The 23,119-nt window shown below is 39.3% G+C and overlaps 1 protein-coding gene and 1 long non-coding RNA gene across 2 annotated transcripts in view; one reads left to right on the top strand and one right to left on the bottom strand.

Annotated features, from left to right (window-relative positions):
* Nucleotides 1-6,114, top strand: part of KIF11 (kinesin family member 11) — a 49,365-nt gene extending 43,251 nt beyond the window's left edge. Inside the window, exons 20-22 of the mRNA XM_008696249.2 lie at nt 791-942; nt 1,746-1,862; nt 3,684-6,114. Of these exons, the coding sequence (XP_008694471.1) occupies nt 791-942; nt 1,746-1,862; nt 3,684-3,815 (401 nt within the window). The 3' untranslated portion in view covers nt 3,816-6,114. The remainder of the gene's footprint in view (nt 1-790; nt 943-1,745; nt 1,863-3,683) is intronic.
* LOC121101261 lies at nt 1,909-23,075 on the bottom strand. Its single transcript, XR_005833218.1, has 3 exons — nt 22,477-23,075; nt 11,084-11,180; nt 1,909-2,039 (listed from the first exon to the last, which is right to left on the bottom strand). It is a non-coding gene; the product is annotated as an uncharacterized LOC121101261 (long non-coding RNA).
* Nucleotides 23,076-23,119: the final 44 nt, after the last annotated feature.

Here is a 23,119-nt window from a genome sequence, read left to right as displayed (position 1 = left end):
ATATAGCAATTCTAAAAGGAGATGATGCTAAAGAATGTTCATTTATATTTTCCACAAGAGTCCCGTAATATTTATTTCCACTTTTCAATGAAATTAGGAATATAAATGTTAAGGAAAAAGGCAAGTGCTTGTGTAAAATATGAGAGCATGAGTTCATTATAAAGAAATGTAATTGGAGGGCGCCTGGGTAGCTCAGTAGGTCGAGTATCTAACTTCAGTTCAGGTTATGATCTCAGGGTCCTGGGATCGAGCTCTGTGTTGGACTCTGCTCAGTGGGCAGTCTGCTTGTCACTCTGCCCCTCCCCCTGCTTGTTCTCTCTCCCTCTCTTTCAAATAAATAAATAAAATCATCATAAAAAAAAAAAGAAATGTAATTGGTTAATATTTAGCTGCCACCAAATTTACAGTGAAATGATTATCCTACTCAAGATCTTTTTGGGGAAAACTGTACTCTTATTCCAGGAATGCTGCCATTTCTCAGAACACTTCGATTCCTTTTAGAGCCTACAACCCATCTTTTGTACATCCTCAGAGATGGATAATTTCATGTTTGGGGGTAGGCTGAATCCTGAAAATAGTTGAGTCTATTTAAGATCATTTGTCAAGTTAGAAACTAGTAGTTGTAAGCAACCTATGCCTGACAAGTAACAAGACTGATTCCCATGTGCGGCAATGGTTAGATCTTTGGAAGACAGAGACTCATTGGGAAGTATACATTCTAATATAAAAAAAAAATCTTACTCATATCCCACACTTCAATTTTTTCCCATTTATGTAATGTCCACTAAAGGTACGACACCACAGAGGAAGAATTACTTCTACCCATCAACGCTGGTGAGAACCGAACCACGTGAACAGCTCCTTGATCAGTTGAAAAGGAAGCAGCCTGAACTGTTAATGATGCTGAACTGTTCGGAAAACAGCAAGGAAGACATCAGTCAGGTAAAATTTTAAGCATCATAATTTTAGAACTCTTGCATAAACTCCTTAGGTCATCAACTTCATATGAAGAATTTTATTCTTTGCCCTTAAATCCTACCCTTTCGCATTAATGGTAGTCGTTTTACCCTTAAGCCTGTTGCTTTTACTCTATTTTTTATTATTCAAGTAATAATGATAATAACCAATATTTATGTTGTGCTTATTATGTGCCAGTCTGTTCTAAGTGTTTTACGTATATATTTATTCAGTTAATATTCTCAGTAGCCTTATGAAGTGGGTGCTAGTACTATCCCCATTTTAGAGGTGAGGAAATTAAGAATTACCTTGTCCCAAGTCACGGATGGAGTTGGAATTGATACCTAGAAGACCTCCACAATCTGTGCTCTTAGCTGTGGTAATTATAGACAGACAAGTTGGGAGTAGAAAATAAAAAATAAACTGTAATCCCCCTATTCTGAGATTACGACTTTTAACATTTTATTACAGGTACTTCTCTATGAGAAAACATATTTGGGATTATTTTCATTATTTTTTTTTATTTTCAAAGTTTTTTTTAATTTAAGTTATCTCTACACCCGACATGGGGCTCGAATTTGTGACCCCGAGATCAAGAGTCCCATACTCTTCCAGCTGAGCCAGCCAGGCACCCCTTATTATTTTTTACACTTCCTACTAATTTGGTTGAGGTTTAACTTTTATACAGTGGACATGGTGTTATTTTCAAAGAAGAAAGCTGCGCTTACTTTTGTGAAGATTTTTAAGTCCTTGGACTTAATCACTCCCTCATCACCTTCTTATTTTAGGACTTGGATGAAGAAAAGTCAGTTCTCGGGCGCTCTCTTGAAGAACCTCCAAGCCAGGAGCCAGCTGTGGATGCTAGTGTGGATTGTTCGTCAGGTGGTGGGGTTCCGTTTTTCCAGGTACGTGATCCCCGTAACCCTTCCACATCTGATGGAAGTCAGTCACTGGCTGCTGGATGTGAAGCCGTCACTCTCGACGGGTGGAACAGCAGAGTGGGTTGTCATTCCTTTGGGATAGCTTGTTAACTTTTCTGATTTAAATTATTTACACAAATATGATCATTGATCAGGGGTTTTCTGTAGGAAAATTAAAGGCAAAGTTTAACTTACTCTCCATCCTATCTGCTTCCTGCATACGCAGAACGGATACTGAGAGCAGTCACTTCTCTCTTCCCTCCGCCTTTGACACAAAGTCCTGGAGCCTATGTCTGCTCATACTCAGATTTGAAAGCCAAGAGGTTTAAAAGACAGAGATTGAAGGCCTCTCACGTTACAATAGTTACTCCTACCTGAGGCTTTTCTCTTGTTAAGGAGTCCCCCATGTTTCCTGAGCTCCTCACCTGCCTTGATGTTGTGCAGTTAAACCCTGTGACCTTTCCTAACTCCTTTTTGACACTGTTGGGGGCATGGCACCATAAACTGCCCGGCATCTTTCCCTTTATTTGGAAGACCTGAGCCTAGACACACTCTGTGAAGGAAGGATTTTCTCACAAAGGACACTGATGTCTACAGTTTACAGTCAAAGTGCTGTTTCGGATAAGTGTATGTTCGTGTACCTCATAGACTTACAGATCTTCCCACCAAGGCCTAACGACCCTCCATCTGTGATTTAAGCTGTTAAAACTTCTAGCTTAATTTCTGTTGAATTCCTCTCTCTTTGCCTCAAGGTACTTTTATCCCCAAATCCTTCCTACCTTTTGCTTTATTCTTTACTACGAGAGAACTCTAAATACATTTCTTTTCATTTTTCAACCCTCTCTTCTATCTTTAAAGTTAAGGAAAGTTAAGAAAAGAGAACTCTAGTGACTACTTAATGCCCTAGCTGGAAATCCTTTTACTACTGTTTATGGCATTTTGAAGGCTAGATTTAGTGGTTCAGCTATGGCAGGGAAGGCCCTACAGTACCAGAAAAGATTTGGGATTGGATTTTAGACCTTCAGCTAACGTCTGAAAATTATTTTTTCCCTGCTAGCAGCCTCATGGGGGGAAATTTTCTGGGTTTGAAATTCTGAAGTTGATTTATGATTTGTCTCAGCATGGATGATTGGTTCTGTAATGAATGTCATTAGTCTCCTAAAGCTCTCTATGGGCAAATATGAGAATTCCAAAGTGAAAAATATGAAATAAGTTTAAGAGAAAAGGTAAAATACAGTTTAAAAAAATGTCTTGAGGTAGCCATAGCTCAGATTCTCTCCCTAAAATAGAACTGCCTCTTTTGCATGATATCAGGTCTCCGTTTTCCTGGAGCAGGATTTCTCAGTAGCAGCACTGTTGACATTTGGAGCTGGATGATCCTTTGTCAGTGGTGGACGGTCTCGTTATTATATGATGTTTAGCAGCATCCCTGGCTTCCACCCACTAGAAGCCAGTAGCACCTCCTAGTTTCAACAACCAAAAATGTCTCCAGATATTACCAAATGTCCTCTGGGGGGTAAAATTGCTCCCTGTTGAGAAACCCTGCCCTACAGTAAAATCTATAATTATGCCTTGGAAAATCATGCAGAAACTTAATAATTCTTTCACCTCACTCCTTCCATTGATGGTAAGATGAAGAAGGCATTCATTCCTACTTGCCCGACAAATTGTCGGCTCCAATTTGTGCTGAGCCTTTTCCACCCTTAATTTCTTGCCTGTAACCCAGAGAACTCTGAAAATAGAGTGTAGCTAATATGTATCACATGTTACTTTATATTGACTTAATTTCTCCCCTTATGTCCACAGCATAAAAAATCACATGGAAAAGACAAAGAAAACAGAAGCATTAATTCAGTGGAGAGGTCTAAAGTGGAAGAAACTACAGAGCATTCTGTTACAAGGAGCAGACTACCTCTACGAGCCCAGATAAATCTTTAGTTAACTTGAGGATTGGTGATTCCATTTTTAAGAAAAATGAAAAATTAAACCTATAACTTCAGAACTTGAGCCTTATGTATAGTAAAAAACTAGCAGAGAATATCAAGGCAATACTGTAAATTTAGTTGGATTTAATATGTCTACTCATTTTTCTGTCATCCCTGTAGTTCACTGTGTATTAAGTTGGGTTTTATTTGGGACTTGCATTGAGTAAATATGTATTTTTAGCTTTTGATATAAAATAGCCCTTTCCTAAAAAATGAAAAATATTTTTCTCAAAAAAAAAAGAAAAATAATAAAAAAAGGAAAAATATTTTTCTTGTATATCACGAGGCAGCACATATATAGAAGTTGCACTGTTCTTCTAGGCTTTAACTTACATGGGTAAATATTGCCAACTCAGTCTTGGGAAGGACCATCTCTGTACTTTTCTTGCTATGATTGAATTATGTCTGTATCTGCTTACCTCCTTCCCTAGACTTTCCCATTCTGCATTCTCAGCTCACTTTCTCCTTTTTCATTTGTGACCAAACCATTTGTAGAGCTACAAAATGGTATCCATTTTTATGAGATAAAGTGAATTTTACCTAGAAGTCTTTAACACTTTCTGTGGTTCTAAAGTTACTGTCAAAAATAAACAACTCTAGAAGTAGTCCTTCCTTCAATATTTTTAGTTTGTTTTCTCCTAGATGTAAAAGCATTCCTTTATGAGGCCTAACGCATTAGCCCCCACAGAGTTTGTAAAAAGCCAGCTTCTCTAGCTTATAGATTACTCTTATGGGAGAACCACCAAGAACTCTGATTAATGGCTCTGAGGCCTATATGTTGTGCGGAAGGTCCCAGTGATTTAAGGGCTTTTTGAAACTTAATTATGACTATAATTTATATCCTTTTGCTTACCTGATGAAACTTTGTTCTTTGTATATAATAAAATATGAATATGTATATTTTTCTTTAGTGAAATCTTAACCCTTAGAAGGGTCCTGACAATTTTGATCTAGCAGCCAAATTTCTGGAAGCTGAGATTTTTCAGCATGAAGAGCAAGTACACTTAGAAGGAATATAGGCAAAGAAAAAATTTTGTGCCTACATCAAGTTAAGTGTATAAATTTAGAGAGATTTGACTGTGGTAGCTAAGTAAAGCCAAACCTAATTGGAGAATTAGAAAACTTGCTACTTCAAGGAACTAAATTTACCTTGCAGAGTATTAATTGCCTTAATAAAAATAATGATACAATTATCTGCAAAATCAGATGTCAACATAAGCTATGGATAATATCTAACAAAAGAAACTGCCCTCAGTAACTCCATTAATAAATTTGGTTTGTATATTAACTTGCTTGCCCTATTATTTCTTATTTGGCAGTGGGGTCTGTTTACATTGTTCCAAAATTCCTAAATATACTTCCACACAGATACCACCTAGGATGAAGGGCCTTAGTAAACATCCCCGGCTCCTTCAGTCGGACTCTAAGAACTAACCCCGAGGATAAGATTAATGAGAAACAGATCGGTGCTCACAGGGCCTGATGTCCAGCTGTAAGTATCTGTTTCCTGACGATGTAAAGTTCTCTAAGAGTGCCAATGCAAGTGACGAGCAAAAGTAAACCACTGGAGAGGTTTTTTAAGTAGGTGCCACACCAAACATAGGGCTCAAACTCACAACCCCGAGATGAAGAGTCACAAGCTCCACGGACTGAGCCAGGCAGGCACCCCAAATCGCTGGACAATTTTAACATCCCAAGCCTTAAATTAGCTCTACAATTTTTCATATACACTATCAAGCACTCAAAAAATAACCATCAGCAAAAATAGAGTAGGTAGCTTCAAGGACTCATTCTTCCTGAGGCAAAAATGTTCAGAGACAACTTGGTCAGAACTAGGTTTATAGCAACCCAGCAAGTGCTCGATCAAGAGAAGGCAAGCTAAAAACGAGGAAATCTTTTTGGTGTTTCATTTGCCCTTGCTCCATTCCCCTTCCCAGCTCCATGGTGGTCTTGAAGACAGACAGCAACCCACATTCTCAGAGTGGGGGGACCCTGTTCACTGGTCCTGAGGGCACAGGGGATGTCTTAATCTCAAAAAATGGTGCTGTCTGGGGCAATCTGAAGGCCTGGAGCAAGGCACTTGCCTCCGTTTCATCTAATTCACAACCCAGGTGGAAAAGTGGCAGGCATTTCTCAAAACTATGACAAGGCAAATGAACAACCTGCTGCTACTGCAGCAAAAGATGATAGTTGAGGTAAAATAAAGGAGTGCTTAAAGCCTGAGAGGGAAAAGACAGCAGAGAATTTCTTACGGAAATTAGGCCTTTCAAAGAAAATGTGTATTGGGGAATTGAGAAAACCACTCATGTCCAGGCCAGTTTGTGTACTTAGAGAATACCTAAGCTTTCACTATTGCTGACTTATTTCTAGGTTCAGCACAAGCAGAAAGTGAAAGCTAACGCAGATTTTAAATGGCCTAGCTAAGCACTGAAAGTGTGCTCCAACAGTCTACAAAAACTGGGAGGATTTTTTTTTCTTTCTTTCTTTTTTTTCTTTCTTGTTTTATGTTTTGGTTATTGGCATTCAAGGAAATCTGCAGCAGTAATACTAGCTGAATGCAAGCAAAAAGAGACCAGAGACTACTTAAGTAAAAGAATTGAGATTTGGAAATAGTTTAGAAAAGTAACAAACCGTTAGAGCCACAGTAAGCAACAAAAACAAACCCTGAGACATGAAGAAGCTGATTTCCAGAATAGCACATTGTGATACTAAAAAAATGTTAAGATTTTATTTATTTGGGAGAGAGAGCGTGTGTGCACGCCAGCAGGGGAGGGGTAGAGGGGAAGCGAGAGAAGAGGGAAAGAATCTCAAGCAGATTCCCTATTGAATGGGAAGCTTAATGCTGGGCTTGATCCCCCAAACCTGAGATCATGACCTGAGCTGAAACCGAGAGTTGAACGCTGAGCCTCCCAGGTGCCCCAATACTAAAAATTTTTAACAAAAAACTAAGAAGTATGCAAAGAAAGTATGGCCCATTTACAGAAGAAATTAACACACATCCCTTATGAAGCATAAACATCGAACTTTAAATGAACTGTCTCAAATATGCTCATAGAGCTAAAGGAATTCAGGAGGACAATGTCTCAACAAATCAAGAATATCAGTAAAACTAAAAAAGAGCCATACAAATTTTGAGCTGAAAAGTATCAAAACTGAAATATAGACACACACACACACAAAACACTAGAGGGTTCCAACAGCAGACGTGAGTGAACAGTAGAAAGAACCAGCGAACTTGAAGCTAGGTTATCAAAATGGTCTAATCCAAAGTGCAGAAAGAAAGAAGAATGGAGGAAAATAAACAGCTTAAGAGACCTGTGGAGCACAATGGATCATACCAACATTCTCAAAATGGGCGTACCAGAAGAAGAGAGAAATGGGCAGAAAGACTACTTGAAGATACGATAGCTAGAAACTTCTCAAATTCATTACAACACTTGAATCTTTACATCCAAGAAGTTCACGAAATCCACAAGACACATTATATATTGAAACTGTCAAAAGCTCAAGACAGAATCGTGAAAGCATAAGAGTGTAGTCTTCAAGGAAATGCAAATCAAAACCGCAGTGAGGCACCAGTTCATATCCACAAGGATAGCTAGAGTAAAAACAGAAAAGAACAAGATGGCACACTCACTCTCTCAAATAAGTAAAATCTTAAAAAAAACAAAACAAAAAAACCCTCCCCCACCCCCACTCGCATGCTCTCTCTCTGTCTCTCTCTAAAAAAATAAAAATGTGTACATTGTTTGCTCATAAAACACAGCTGTTTTTTACTCCTTTGAAAAATAGCTTCGTATACAAGGAGACAGACCTAAACCAAAAAAAAAAAAAAAAAAAAAAAAAAAGAAAGATAATGGAAACAAATCAGAAATTTCAGCAAATGGAGCTGCAAATAAGATCTTTCAAAATCAGACATTTAAAGAATTTAAAGACATGAACTATTTTGGATGATAACTGGAAATTACAAAAAGTCAGATGGAAATTCTAGAACTGAAAAATACAACAAATTATAAACACAGAATGGGCTTAGTTTGCTGAATAGAGTTAAAGGGAGTTTTAAAAAGTGTATGATAGTTTAGAAGAAAATAGTTACACTGAAGCATATAACAAGACAAACAGTCAAGAAACAAACAAAAAAAATGGTATAGTGAAAAGGTCTGACATACATGTAATTAGAGCCTCCAAAGGGAGAAGAGAGAATGACCAAAGCTCTGTAAATCTCAAGCAGGATGAACATCAAGGCACACCGAGGTACACCATAGTTAAACTGCTAAAAGCCAACAATAAAGAAAAAATCTTATATGTAATTAGAGTGAAAAAAGACCTTATTTTCACAGGAAAAACAATTAGACCGACTGCTGACTTTGCAATAGAAAGAAAGGAAGCAAGACAGTGGAATGACAGCTTCAAAGTAATGCAGAACTTCGATAAAGTCAGCANGAATGCTGGAGGAAGGGCCTCCATAAAAGCAATGAGAGCTGGAGAGAATTTGTCCCAATGTTTCAGAATTCTGGCAATTAACCAAAGGCTTGGAATAATCCAAGGAGCATTTATTTGTTTATATTTTTTGAAGGTTGTAATTTGGTTAAAATGATGAGTTTAGTGGTATTTTAACTCTATCTAGTCTCATTACTCTCCCCAGCTCCTCATTAGCCTTGAAAACCAACAGTCCCACAATCACAGCGAAAACCAGTAGCCTAGCAGCCCCTGCCTGGGGTGGATCAGGTTTGGAGCTCCCTGAAGACACCATTTTCAGATAACTGTTATTATTTGACCTATCTGGCAGTTCTCTGGAAATCCTGCATTCAAGGGCAGTCTTTATTTGACCTGACTCCGACCTTGCTCAGTGTGAACAGCCTTTTTTCTTGGGGCATTTGTTGAAAATAAGCCACAGCCATGGTTTGCATAGCACCTGCCTGAGTTAGTGATCTTCCGCCTTAAGAAAGTTGCAAAAGAAGGGTGCCGGGGTGGCTCAGTAGGGTGGGAGTCTGCTTGTCCTTCTCCTGCTCTCCCTGCCCCTCCCCCACCCGCAGTCTCAATTTTCTCAAACAAATAAATAAAATCTTAAAAAAAAAAGTTGCAAAAGAAGTGCAAACTAAACTCAAAACAAACATAAGGAAGGAAACAATAAAGATTAGAGTGGAGATAAGTGAAATAAAAAATTAAGAAATAATAGAGAAGGGGCGCCTGGGTAGCGCAGTCGTTAAGCGTCTGCCTTCGGCTCAGGGCGTGATCCCGGCGTTCGGGGATCGAGTCCCACATCCGGCTCCTCCGCTGGAAGCCTGCTTCTTCCTCTCCCACTCCCCCTGCTGTGTTCCCTCTCTCGCTGGCTGTCTCTCTGTCACATAAATAAATAAAATCTTAATAAAAAAAAAAAAAGAATAAAGAAAATAACTGTCGTCATTGAATTCTATACCTAATGAAAAATATTTTTTAGGAATGATGGTGCATTAAAGGCATCTTCTATGTCTAAAAAAAACATTGAAGATTAATTTTGTCACCACCAAACTGGCAACTAAAGGAAATATTAAAGGGTGTTCTTTAAGGAAAAAGAAAATGATACCAAATGGCATCTCAGAGATGTAGGAAAGAATAAAGAGCAATGGAAAATATAAATGGATCGGAAAAGGTAAATAATCACTGTGAAACAGTAACAGTGTTTTGTAGGGCATACAATTCTCAAGAATAGCACATGAGATGGAAGAAGGGTAAGAGGCATTAGGGGTTCTTTTTTCTTTTTTAAGATTTTATTTATATGAGAAAGAGAGCATGAGCAGGGGGAGGCGCAGACTCCCCGCTGAACACAGAGCCAGACCCAGGGCTCAATGCCAGGACCCTGAGCTCATGACCTGAGCTGAAGTCAGATGCTTAATGGACTGAGCTACCCAGGTACCCTGTGTTAAGGGGTTCTAAGATTCTTTGGTTGTGTGGGAGGTAGTAAAGGTTCTGATTAATATTAGACTTTGGTAATTAAGTGTAAGTAAAATATTAAACTTGAAAAGAATATATTCTCCTATCATGGGATGGGTTTTTCTATAACTGTCAGTTAAGTCAAGTTGGTTGATAAGGTTGTCAGGTCTTCTCTAGCCTTACTGATTTTTTTGTCTAGTTCTGTTAACTAAAATGTTGAACTCTCTATAAGTGTAAACGTGTTTATTTGTTCTTTCAGTTTCTAGCACCTCCATTGTAAGGTACATACATATTTAGAATTGTTATACTTCTTGGTAAATTGACCCCTTTATCAGCATATGGTGTCCCTCTTTATCTTTGGTGATATTGCTTTTTTTTTTTTTAAGATTTTATTTATTTATTTATTTGATAAAGAGAGACAGCCAGCGAGAGAGGGAACACAAGCAGGGGGAGTAGGAGAGGAAGAAGCAGGCTCCCAGTCAAGGAACCTGATGTGGGGCTCGATCCCAGAAGGTGGGATCACACCCTGAGCTGAAGGCAGACGCTTAACGACTGAGCCACCCAGGCGCCCCATCTTTGGTGATATTGCTTATTCTAAAGTCAACTTTTATGTTAATGTAGAGAATCCAGTCATCTTTTTTAAATTTTAATTTTTCTTTTTAAGAGAGAGTACACATGAGAGGAGGGGGCAAAGGGAGAGGGAGAGAATGTTAAGCAGGCTCCATGCCCCGTGTGGAGCCCAACGCTCACGACCCTGAGCTCATGACCTGAGCTGAAATCCAGAGTCTGATACTCAACCGCCGGAGACACCATCCAGCCACCTTTGGTTAGTTTGCGTGGTAGAGCTCTTTCCTTTTCATTATCTATGTTTTTTCTATTTAAAATGGCTTTCTTCTAATTAGATTATTGTTGCTTTTTTTCCAATCAAGGCAATTCTATGTCCTAGGCAGGAGCAGAATAAGTGTAATCTCGCGGGGCGCCTGGGTAGCGCAGTCGTTAAAAGCGTCTGCCTTCGGCTCAGGGCGTGATCCCGGCGTTCCGGGATCGAGTCCCACATCGGGCTCCTCCGCTGGGAGCCTGCTTCTTCCTCTCTCTCACTCCCCTGCTGTGTTCCCTCTCTCGCTGGCTGTCTCTCTGTCACATAAATAAATAAAAAATCTTTAAAAAAAAAAAAGTGTAATCTCGCATTAACATTGTCTGATTTGTCAAATAGTGGAACTGAGTTCAAGAGAGATTTCCTTTTCAAATATGTGCCTATTTTGTTCCTATTCTACTCTTCTTAAACGAAATTGTTTTATGTTTACTTACATTTCTTCTTGCCTCTTGCCAGTCAAAAGTCTCTCCCAGTCTTTCTGGTCACCTTCTATGCCTTCAAGATACTTCCCCAATGTGTACTTGAAGAGACCTAGGAAAGTAAGAATTTGATCTGATATCTTCTTAGGTTTACTCGAACCCCCTTCCTCAAAAGCTTTTGTTTTGAAGGAAACTTAAAATCTTGTTGCCATCCCTTGGCTTGGTGCAGTATCTGATGAAGTGGCTTTCGTTCAGTAGGAACATAAGCAGCAGATCTCACTTGAGACATTTTCCCCCAAAGAGGAAGAGAAAGAAGAGATACTAGCAAAACGACTTCATAGATATTCTATTAAAAATATTATTTTCGGGGTGCCTGGGTGGCTTAGTTGGTTAGTGTCTGCCTTCAGCTCGGATCATGATCTCAGGGTCCTGGGATCGAGCCCCAAGTCTGGCTCTCTGCTCCTCAGGGAGCCTGCTTCTCCCTCTGCCTGCTACTCCCCTTGCTTGTGCTCTCTCTCTCTCTGTCAAATAAATAAGTAAATAAAATCTTTAAAAAATATATTATTTCAAATGGCTGTTGTTCTTTTCTCATTGAATTATGTATATCACTTGGTTGGATAACTCAAAATTAGGATAGTGAAAACAAAATCAAGCTGCCCTTTCAGAATCACTGATTTTTCTTTTTATCAATAGGAATAGGATTGATGAGCCTAACAATCTTTTCCTGAATTTTTGGTGAAGGCATATAATAGGCCTATTTCCTATCCTTTACATGAAATGTATCTATGACTTATTTAAAATAAAATATTGGATAATTAAACTATAATTGAAATTTTTTAAATATACGGAGCTTGAAATAACATAGTGCAATTATAATTTTCAAATAAAAGGGGGTAGAAATCAAATTTATTTTAAACGTGCTAACTGGTTAATAATTTTACACATACGGTGTCTACTTATGTATGTGCCCGATCATAATGGACAATATATACTTGCTTATAGGTTTAGATTTAATCCAATCATTTTGCTCTCTTTTTTTGCTTTCATGGAGACTTCCCGTTCTTCACTTTAATATCCTCGATCATCAGGGAATGGGTGCATACCCAGGGAATAAAGTGATAGATATGGGGTTCTTGTTTAAAAACAGTACTTTCACACATTACCATCGCTTAGCCAATAGCAAGGATTTATTGAATCACAGAAAGTTCTTATTTAAGAGTCATATCTGAGGTTAAAACCTTGTTTTGTTGTTCATTAGCTCTGTGCCTTTGTACGACTTGTTTAACTTCTCTGAGCCTACTTCCTCAACTATAAAATGGAGCTAATCTGCTGGACCATGTAGCAAACGTGGTGTAGGCTTCCAGCCTTGGAGATTTAATCAAGTGGAAAGTCATGAGCTGATAGTCATTGTGTGGCTAGCCTCCTATCATTGCCAAAGCTGTGACTCCACGTGTGACACCCTCCTGCTCCCTTTCCACAGTCATCGCTCCTGAAGACCATGAAAGAGAAAGGTGCCAAACTATGTACAGCTCCATGCCCAAGCCACCAAGTATAGGAGATGCTGCTTTTCATTCCTACCCCTGTCACTTCCACTGCTGCTGTCACCACAGCAAGGCCACTGCCATTGGCCCCATGATTGCTGCTCTTGTCCTCATTCCTTCTGAAAATTCCTTTTTTCCTCTTGTTTTCTATTTCCTTTTTTTACATTTTATTAACTTTTTAATTTTAATTCCAGTATACTTAACACACAGTATTATATTAGTTTCAGGTGTACAATATAGTGATTCAGTAACTCCCTTTTTAAAAAGATTTTATGTATTTATTTGAGAGAGAGAGAGAATGGGCAGTGGGGAGGGGCAGAGGGAGAGAGAGAGAGAGAAGCAGACTACCTGCTGATCAGGAAGCCGGATGTGGGGCTTGATCCCAGGACCTGGAGATCACGTCCTAAGCCAAGGCAGACTCTTAACCAACTGAGCCACCACCCATGATTCAATGATTGTCTACATTACTCAGTGTTCATCATGGTAAGTGTCCTCTTTAGTCTCATTCACCTATTTCACCCATGCCCCCCACATGGCATCCATCAGTTTGTTCTCTATACTTGAGAGTCTGTTTCTTGGTTTCTCTCCCTTTTTTTTTTTTTACCCATTTGTTCATTTGTTTTATTTCTTTTTTTTTTTAAGATTTTATTTATTTATTCGACAGAGATAGAGACAGCCAGCGAGAGAGGGAACAGAAGCAGGGGGAGTGGGAGAGGAAGAAGCAGGCTCATAGTGGAAGAGCCTGATGTGGGGCTCGATCCCATAACGCCGGGATCACGCCCTGAGCCGAAGGCAGACGCTCAACCGCTGTGCCACCCAGGCGCCCCCATTTGTTTTATTTCTTAAATTCCACATATGAGTGAAATCATATGGTATTTGTTTTTCTCCAACTGACTTATTTCACTTATTCTCTTATTTCTGTAGCTCCAAACATGTTGTTGCAAATGGCAAGATGTCATTCTTTTTTATGGCTGAATAATATTCCATTGTATATCTATACCACATCTTCTTTATCTATTCACCTGTCGATGGACACTTGTGTTGCTTCCATAATTTGGCTATTGTAAAAAATCCTGCTATAAACATAGGGTTGCATATATCCTTTCCAATTTGTGTTTTGCATTCTTTGAGTAAATAACCAGTAGTGTGATTACTGGATCATAGGGTAGTTCTATTTTTAATTTTTTAAAAAGATTTTACTTATTTGTCAGAGACAGAGAGACAGCGAGCACAATTGGGGGGGGGCAGCAGGTAGAGAGAGAAGCAGATTCCTCACTGAGCAAGGAGCCCATTGCAGGACTTGATCCCAGGACCCTGGGATCATGATCTGAGCTGAGGGCAGATGCTTAACCTACTGAGCCACCCAGGCGTCCCTCTATTTTTAATTTTTTGAGGAAGAATCTGCCAATTTTTTTCCTTAAAACTATTTTTTATTTCTTATACCATCTCTTAAGAGATGATCATTCTTTTTCTTCCCTCTAGCTTACTTTATTGTAAGAATACAGTAAATAATATGTATAACATACCAAATTTGCTAATCAACTATGTTATTTGTCTTCTGGCCATTTTTGAATTAGATTGTTTTTTGGGTGTTGGTTTTTGTAAGTTCTTCATATATTTTGGAACCTAAACTTTTATTGGATATGTCATTTGCAAATATCTTCTCCCATTCTGTAGGTTGCCTTTTAGTTTTGTTGATTGTTTCCTTCACTGTGCAGAAGCTTTTGTAGTCCCAATAGTTTATTTTTGCTTTTGTTTCCCTTGTCTCAGGAGACGTATCTAGAAAAAAGTTGCTACAGCCAATGCCAAAGAGGTTACTGCCTGTGTTCTCCTCTAGGGTATTTATGGTTTCAGCTTTCACATTCAAGTCTTTAATACATTTCGGATTTATTACTGTGTATGGTGTAAAAGTGATCCAGTTTCTTTTGCATGTTTCCGTCCAGTTTTCCCAACACCATTTGTGGAAGAGACTGGTTTTTTTACCATTGGATATTCTTTCCTACTTTGTCGAAGATTAATTGACCATATAGTTATGGATTTATTTCTGGGTTTTCTATTCTGTTCTATTGATCAATGGTGTCTTTTTCCGTGCCAGTACCATACTGTTTTGATTACAATAGCTTGGTAGTATATCTTGAAATCTGGGATTGTGATAGCTCCAGTTTTGTTCTTCTTTTTCAAGATTGCTTTGGCTGTTTGGGATCTTTTGTGGTTCCATAAAAATTTTAGCACTCTTTGTTCTAGTTCTGAGAAAAATGTTGATGATATTTGATAGGGACTGCATTAAATCTGTGGAGGATTGCTCTAGGTAGCATAGACATTTTAACAATATTTGCTCTTCCAATCCATGAGCATGGAATGTCTTTCCATTTCTTTGTGTACTCTTCAATTTCTTGCCTCAGTGTTTTATAGTTTTCAGAGTACAGGTCTTTCACCTTTTTGGTTAGGTTTATTCCCAGGTATCTTATTATGTTTGGTGCAATTGTAAATGGGATTGTTTTCTTTTCTTTTCTAAGATTTTTTATTTTTTAAAAAGATTTATTTATTTATTTTAGAGAGAGAGTATGTGGATGTGCAACTGGGGGGAGAGACAGAGGGGAGGGAGGGACAAGCAGATTCTGAACTGAGTGCAGAGCCTGACTTGGGGCTTGATCCCATGACCCTGAGATCACAACCTGAGCCAAAATCAACAGTCGGACACTTAACCAACTGAGCCACCCAGGCACCCCTTAAGATTTATTTTTAAGCAATCTCTGCACCCAACATGGGGCTCAAACCCACAAGCCTGAAATTAAGAGTTGCATGTTCCATCAACTGAACCAGCCAGCATCCCCCCTGCCCCCAGGCTCTTTTCTTAATTTCTCATTCTGTTGTTTCATTATTGGTGTATAGAAGTGCAACAGATTTCTGTACATTGATTTTTGTATCCTGTAACTTCATTGAATTTGTTTACCAATTCTAGCAGTTTCTTGGTGGAGTCTTTTGGGTTTTCTATATATAGTATCATGTCATCTGCAAATAGTGAAAGTTGTACTTTTTCCTTCCTGACTTGGAGTCCTTTTATTTCTTTTTGTTGTCCGCTGTGGCTAGGACTTCCAGTACTATGTTGAATAAAAGTGGTGAGAGCGGACAATCCTTATCTTGTTTTTGATCTTAAGGGAAAATTCTCAGTTTTCCCCACTGAGGATTATTTTAGCTGTGGGTTTTTCATATATGGCTTTTATTATGTTGAAGTATGTTCCCTCTAAACCTACTTTGTTGAGGGATTTTTTAAAATCATGAATAGATATTATACTTTGTCAAATGCTTTTTCTGCATCTATTAAAATGATCATATAATTTTTATCCTCTCTCTTATTGATGTGATGTACCATGTTGATTGATTTGCGGATATTTAACCACACTTGCAACACAGGAATAAATCCCACTTGATTGTGGTGAATGATTTTTTTAAATGTATTGTTGAATTTGGTTTGCTAGTATTCTATTGAGGATTTTTTTTTTTTTTTTGAGAGATAGAGGGTGTGTACGAAGGGCAGCGGGAGAGGGAGAGAATCTTAAGCAGGCTCCATGCCCAGCATAGAGCCTTACGCTGGGCTCCATCTCATGACCCTGAGATTATGACTTGAGCCCAAATCAAGAGTCAGATGCTTAATCAACCAACCCACCGAGGTGCCCCTTATTGAGGATTTTTGCATCTGTGTTCATCAGGGGTATTTGTGTCTGGCTTCTTTCACATAGCAAAATGTTTTCAAAGAAACAAAATAAAATATAAACAAGTGGGATGATGTCAAACCAAAAAGCTTCTGCACAAGAAAATAAATCGACAAAGTGAAAGAACAACGGAAAAAATGTTTGCAAATCATATATCTGATTAGGGTTAGTATCCAAAACATATAAAGAATCCATACAATTCAATAACAAAAAACAAACAATCCACTTTAAAAACAAGCAAAGAACCCGAAGAGACATTTCTCCAAAAAAGTTATATGAAAGGCTAACAGGTACATGAAAAGACGCTCAACATCATCCATCAGTGGAATGCAAATTCAAACCACAATGAGATATCACCTCATGCCTGTTAGAATTACCATCATAAAAAAGAGAAGAGACAGTAAATGCTGGCACAGATATGGAGAAAAGGGAATGCTTGTGTATTGTTGGTGGTATTGTAAATTGGTAAGGCCACTATGGAAAACAGTATGAAGGATCCTCGCCAAATTTAAAATAAAACTACTATATGATCCAGCAATTCCACTTCTGGGACTATATCCAAAGATAATAAAAACCCTACCTCAAAAAAATATCTGCACTCTCATGATATTCATAGCAGCATTATTTACAACAGCCAAGACATGGAAACAACTTAAGTGTCATCAATGGATGAATGGATAAATATATGAAATATTATTCAGCCACAAAAAATAAGGAAATTCTAGTTCCATGACAACATGAATTGACCCTGAAGGCATTATGCTAAGAAGGCATTATGCTAAGAGAAATAAGTCAGACAGGGAAAGACAAATACTATACAATCTCACTTGCATGTGGAATCTAAACAAAACAAAACACCTCTAAGAGAAAGAGATCAAACTGTGGCTACCAAAGGTGGGGGGTGGAGGGTGGGGAATTGAAGGAAGATGGTTAAAAGGTACAAAACCCTAGTTATAAGATAGATAAGTACTAGGGATGCAATGTACAACGTGATGACTATAGCTAACACTGCTCATGGTACAGGAAAGTCGGGAAGAGGGTAACTCCTAAGAGTTCTCATCACAAGCAGAAATAATTATTTCTCTCGTCTTTCTTTTCTTGTTATTGTACCTATATGAGAAGATGGGTGTTACCTTAACCTACTGTGGTAATCATTTCACAATATGTGTATATCCAGTCATCATGCTGTATGCCTTAAACTTATACAGTGAGGTATGTCAATTGTTTCTCAATAACACTGGTAAAAATATCATACAGTTAATAAGGTTGCATGACAGGGTGATCGTTTTCAAAGTTATCCATGTTGTAGCGTGGATCAGTACTTCATTCCTTTCTATTGCCAAATAATATTCCATTGCTAGGATGCCCCACATTTTATTTATCCACTCACTGGTTGATGGACATTTGGGTTGTTTCCACTTTTTGAGTATTATAATTCTGCTATGAACATTTGTGTGTAAGTTTTTGTACAGACATACATTTTCATTTTGGGGTATGTACCTGGGAGTGGAACTACTGGGTCATATGGCAACGCTATGTTTAAACTTGTCAGGAACTGTCAGATTGTCTCTGGAGCAGCTGCTTCGCTCTACGTTGCCACCAGCAATGGAGGAGGATTCTAAGTCTGCACTACTTTACCAACGTTTGTTATTTCCTGATTAAAAAATTATGCTAGTGGGTATGAAGTAGTAGCTTATTGTGGTTTTGATTTGCATTTCCCTCATACGTAGTGACATAGAACATCTTTTCATGTGCTTATTGGCCATTTGTTTTTTGAAGATTTTATTTATCTATTTATTTATTTATTTATTTGAGAAAGAGAGGGCACACACACGAGTGGGGGGATGGGGAGAAGAGGGAGAAAGAGAGATTCTCAAGCAGACTCTGCACTGAGTGTGGAGCCGGACGGGGGCTCCATCCCATGACCCTAGCTGAAACCAAAAGTTGGACACTTAACTGACTGAGCCACCCAGGTGCCCCATCCATGTGTGTTTCTTCTTTGGAGAAATGTCTATTCAGATCTTTTGCTATTAAAAAAATTGGGTTCCCTTTTTATAATTGAGTTCCTTACTTTTTTAATTGGGCAAATAAATAGCATAAGCTTCACCAAAACTTCCATGATCAGCACACACACATTACAGTGCTAAGTACGGTATAGTATGTGAAATGTGGACATCACTGAAGCGATGTCATGGTGATTATTGCCCATGTGTTCCAGAGCTCTGATCCCATCCATGACACAGATGAGACATTTCTATCTAATCACATTAGTATTTTGCAAGTTAGTAAAGCCCTAAAACAATAATTAGATTTTGTCAAGTTTTAAATTAAATGTAATACAATGATTTGATATGTGATTTAATCAATGATTTAGTTATTCCAATACTTGAAGGTAATAAAACTTTTAATATAAGTAAAAATAGAACCAAATTGCTATAATAAAATCCACTGATGCTTTCTTTTTTTTAAATTTTTTTCTTGTGATGAGAACTTTTACAAAAAAGATTTTATTTATTTATTAGAGGAAGAGAGAGAGAGCAGAGCGAGACAGACAGCACAAGCGGTGGTGGGGGTAGGGGCAGAGGGAGAGGGAGAAGCTGGCTCCCAGCTGAGCAGGGAACCTGAAGATATCAGGCTCGATCCCAGGACCCTGGGATCATGACCTGAGCCGAAGGCAGATGCTTAACTGACTGAACCACCATGCTTTCAAGCTTTAGCTAATTTAGTGTTTTACCTCTATGTATATTTAATTATTGAAAATAAGTTGATTTGTCTATTTGTAGTTTATGTGTCTTAATGCGTTTAATAAACATACTGTTTATCTGTTAAAAAAAAAAAAGAAGTTGCAAAACAATTACCAAAGTTCTTACTAGATAAATTAGAGGTGAGACCCACCTTCTCTTCCTACAAAGGTTGGTCTCTTTTATAATAGCAGTGACTAAAATAAATGGTGCCAAATTTTTGGAGAGAGTCTTGTTTAATTCAGAATATAATTAAAATCTCATGTTGCTTTATTGGTTTTAGTATCCAGCAGAGAAAAAATATTGAAACTCCAAGAGATTTTGAATTAAATAGCTACAACAGTTTTGTTTTATTAGTTCTGACTGTGTGAAAAAAAATTATAAGGACAACTTCGGAAAAACCTAGTCCTTTTAGAGCCCCAAATGACTTTTAAAACAATAAAACAAACTATAAAACCTACACAAGTGATATTAAAAATTATGTAGTTCAATAAATGTGACATTCATAAATGTGGTTGTAATTTTTTTTTTAACTATCACAAAATGAACATGGATCTGATGACTGGATTTAGAAGAAGTGGTGTTATATAGCTTAACAGAATTAAGTGCTTCAATTTGCTGGTGAGCGTTATGTAGCAGAGCTGGAATGTTCTATCAATGCCTTTTAAGATCTCCATCTACCTCCCAGGGTCTGTGGCAATCAAAGAAAGGGATGGTGCTTCCTTTTCCTATATTAGTGATTATTTTCCTAGCATTTTAATATTTATTTTTGGAAGGTTTGTAGATTTAGTTTTTTTGTTTTTTGTTTTTTTTGGCTGGTGGCTGAGTCATGCACAGAATAAACTGTAAACCCATACTATTTTTGAAGACGGAGCATAACAGCTGGCTAGTGATTTACTGTAAAGGCGTTATGTGGATTGGAGTGATCATCTCAATTGTTTGCAGGTAGAAGGGGCAGGAAAAGAGGAGAAACAAAAATGAGGGAGAGACATGTTGTGAGAAAACAATAATCACTGAAGTCCCAATCTTTGAAGACCCAAACATAACTTTCGAAGGCTCCTTTGAGCTTCAGATAACAATTGTCCTTTCTTTGTCCCCAAATCCTGTCTCTGTCCTTGGTACACAGAAGAACACACTTGACTTTCACAGTCTTCCAGCCCCTGCCTGCCTGCCTTCTCCATCAGGCCAGGGGATGAGAATTAGGACTGGTGGAATGGGCACATCAGACCGGACCACAGAGGGACCAATGATTTGCAAACAGCCCTCCATGGATGGCTTCCAGGGACAAGGTTCTACCTGAACTTGTACGCAGACTTCACGAATATATCAAATAATTTTTACCTTAAAAAAACGAGACTGCTTTCGTTTTTTAATATCTAAAATCATACTTTAAAAAGTTTTTATATTGGAAAATTTGAAATCTACAGAGAAGCTGAAACTAGTACAATGAACATCAGTATACTCTTCACCTAAATTCACCAATGGATTTTCTAATTTGCTTTATCTCCTCATTTATCTATACATGTGTGTATAATGGTTTGTGCATATATATATGTTGTGTGTATGTACTGAACTATTTGAAAGTTGCAGATGTCAAGACCCTCACTCCTACCTCACTCTGCACCTCCCGAAAATAAGGACATTCTACCCACAATACCAATATCATACGTAACAAAATGAACATTAATTTATTAGTGTCATCTAACATACAATTCATTTTCAGTTTTTCCCTATAAGCTCCCCAAATGTCTTTCATACCTTTTTTTTTAAAAAAAAAATCCAGAATCTAATCAATTGGTGTGATACTATGAGAGGTTTTGAAAATCCTCATCCTCAGCAATATTTCACTTGATGGTTCTTTCTTTTTTTTTTTTAAGATTTTATTTATTTATTTGAGAGAGCACAGAGGAAGAGTGAGAGGGAGAAGCTGACTCCCTGCTGAGCAAAGGGCCCATGTGGGGCTTGATCCCAAGACCCTGAGATCATGACCGGAGCTGAAGGCAGACACTTAACTGACTGAGCCATGCAGGTGCCCCCTCACTTGATGGTTCTCAACCAAAATGATTGTTGAAAAATGATTACATTTTTAAAATTTTATCAAGTTTTTAATATTTGTTAGCTGGCATCCTTCCAGCCATACCATCCACCATCCCTCTCTCTCTGAGCATCGCTATGGAGAGTGATACTATGAACTGTTATATTCAATGTGCTATAATCCAAAATGTGCTTTTGATACTTAAACCACCCCAAATTTGGCCAATGGAAGACTCATCAGGTCTGCCCGTCTCCTTTCTGTGGTTTCTAGCACAAGATGCCTTGAGCTCACCTTGTACTTTTCCTGCCTCAGACCTAGAATCAGCCACTTCTTCAAGGACCTACTTATACTATCACTAGGTCACACATCCACATGGTTCAATTCTCCAAATAATCACAAAGTATACAGCAAATTCTCCCTTCAACTCCACCTCTCTCTTCATAGACAGCCAATGTTATTAGTTTTTTGTTTAGTCTTCCAGGGATAGTTTACCCATAGAACAAAAGCACAGATAAATATCCTTACCCTTTCCTAACGTTTTAACTCAAATGATAGCGTATCACACTCACTGTGTTTGTCTGTCATCAGATTCTGAAAGATGCATATGACTCCACCCTCAAAAGATTAGGAGCCTTTAGGCTAAGTTTCAAATGTTTCAGAAAGCTCGGGAAGATGACTTGACCAGAGTTGAAATGACAACGTTCACATGCTATTCCTTGAATATTCGTCCCTCTCTAGGTTGTTCGAGAACTTCTCATTTTTCAAACATCACTTCCTTGGAGAATATTTTCCCTTCCTTAACACGCCCCCTCCCCCAACTAGGTGACGTCCCCTGGTTATTAGGTTTCGGATCATTATGTACTTCTCCTTCCTAGCACACACATAAGTCACAGCATTAAAATTTGTTTCCTGCCTGCGTGAAGACAGGAACTGCATCTGCCTTGTTCACTGCTGGCACAGAGTAGTTGCTCAACAGAAATGTGCGCAGTGAAACTCGAACTCAGGCCAGCCCGCTTCCAGTCCGCTCTTCTTTGCGACCCCGCTTTAGTCCGAGAAATAGTTCCAAGATGTAAATAAAATATCTCAGTTGAAAAGCTGGGAAATGTGTATTTCCACGATTAATGGAGGACCTTAGCAGAAACTGCTCACCGCGAGGTGTGACGACCGCAGGAGGGCGTCAATCAAGAAAATGCCCCCTTGCCCCTCAGGCGAGTGGAGCTGCACAGAGCCGAGGCCACAAGGGGTAGCGCCACGGATTCAATAGAAAACACGTGCAAAACGGGAAAGCGGTGCTGCGCGCGGCTGCGACCCCCAGGACCCGGGGAGAGGGGACACAGAGCAACCCCCATTGTGGCGGAGTAAACTGCATAACTTCTACCTGGCACCGTACGACCCAGGCTTTCCCCTGATTCCTTCCCGAAGCGGTTCTGTCAGCGTCCTCACGGAAGTGGCTGAGCGCGGGGAGCCCACAAATGAAATGGGCTGGAGCGGCCACGAGTCCGGAGCACCTGAAGTCTACTCGTCCTTACCCCAACTGGGACGTAGCTAAGGGCTGGATTTCTCTCTTTGGAGCTGCCCCAGGAACCCTCAGAGCTCCGAGCTCCGGAGACGCCCCGGGCAACAGCCAGTGCCACCGTTACTCCAGGGAGCGCGCCGACAGGGAGAATACTGTCAGGCCCGCGAAGGCGCGGCTCTGCCAGTGGCCTCTACGCCTGCCAGGCTCGAGTCTAGCTGCCCCGCGCCTGGGACCGGCTGCTGCCACCCTGGGCCCGGGCCTGGACCAGTGCCCCCCCGAGTTTCGGTAGAGTTGCCTCCCGGCAGGAGCTGGGACTATTTGAGTCCGTGTTCCAGGTGCTACTTTCCTCGTGTCTCCCCACGACAGACGTGGTCCTGGGCTTCCTTCGAGGGCTTCCCGGGCCAGGGTGCCTGGAGCCCCGAGCGACGGCGGCGGCCGGGCACCGGGGCGCAGGGTCCCAGGAGCCTGAGGGCGAGCGCGTCCCGGGGGGCGGGAGCTCGGCCGG

This window comes from Ursus maritimus, unplaced genomic scaffold (assembly GCF_017311325.1).
Source record: "Ursus maritimus isolate PB19 unplaced genomic scaffold, ASM1731132v1 scaffold_7, whole genome shotgun sequence".
In the NCBI taxonomy this organism is placed as follows: domain Eukaryota; kingdom Metazoa; phylum Chordata; class Mammalia; order Carnivora; family Ursidae; genus Ursus; species Ursus maritimus.
This window is presented reverse-complemented; position numbering and strand designations above follow the sequence as displayed.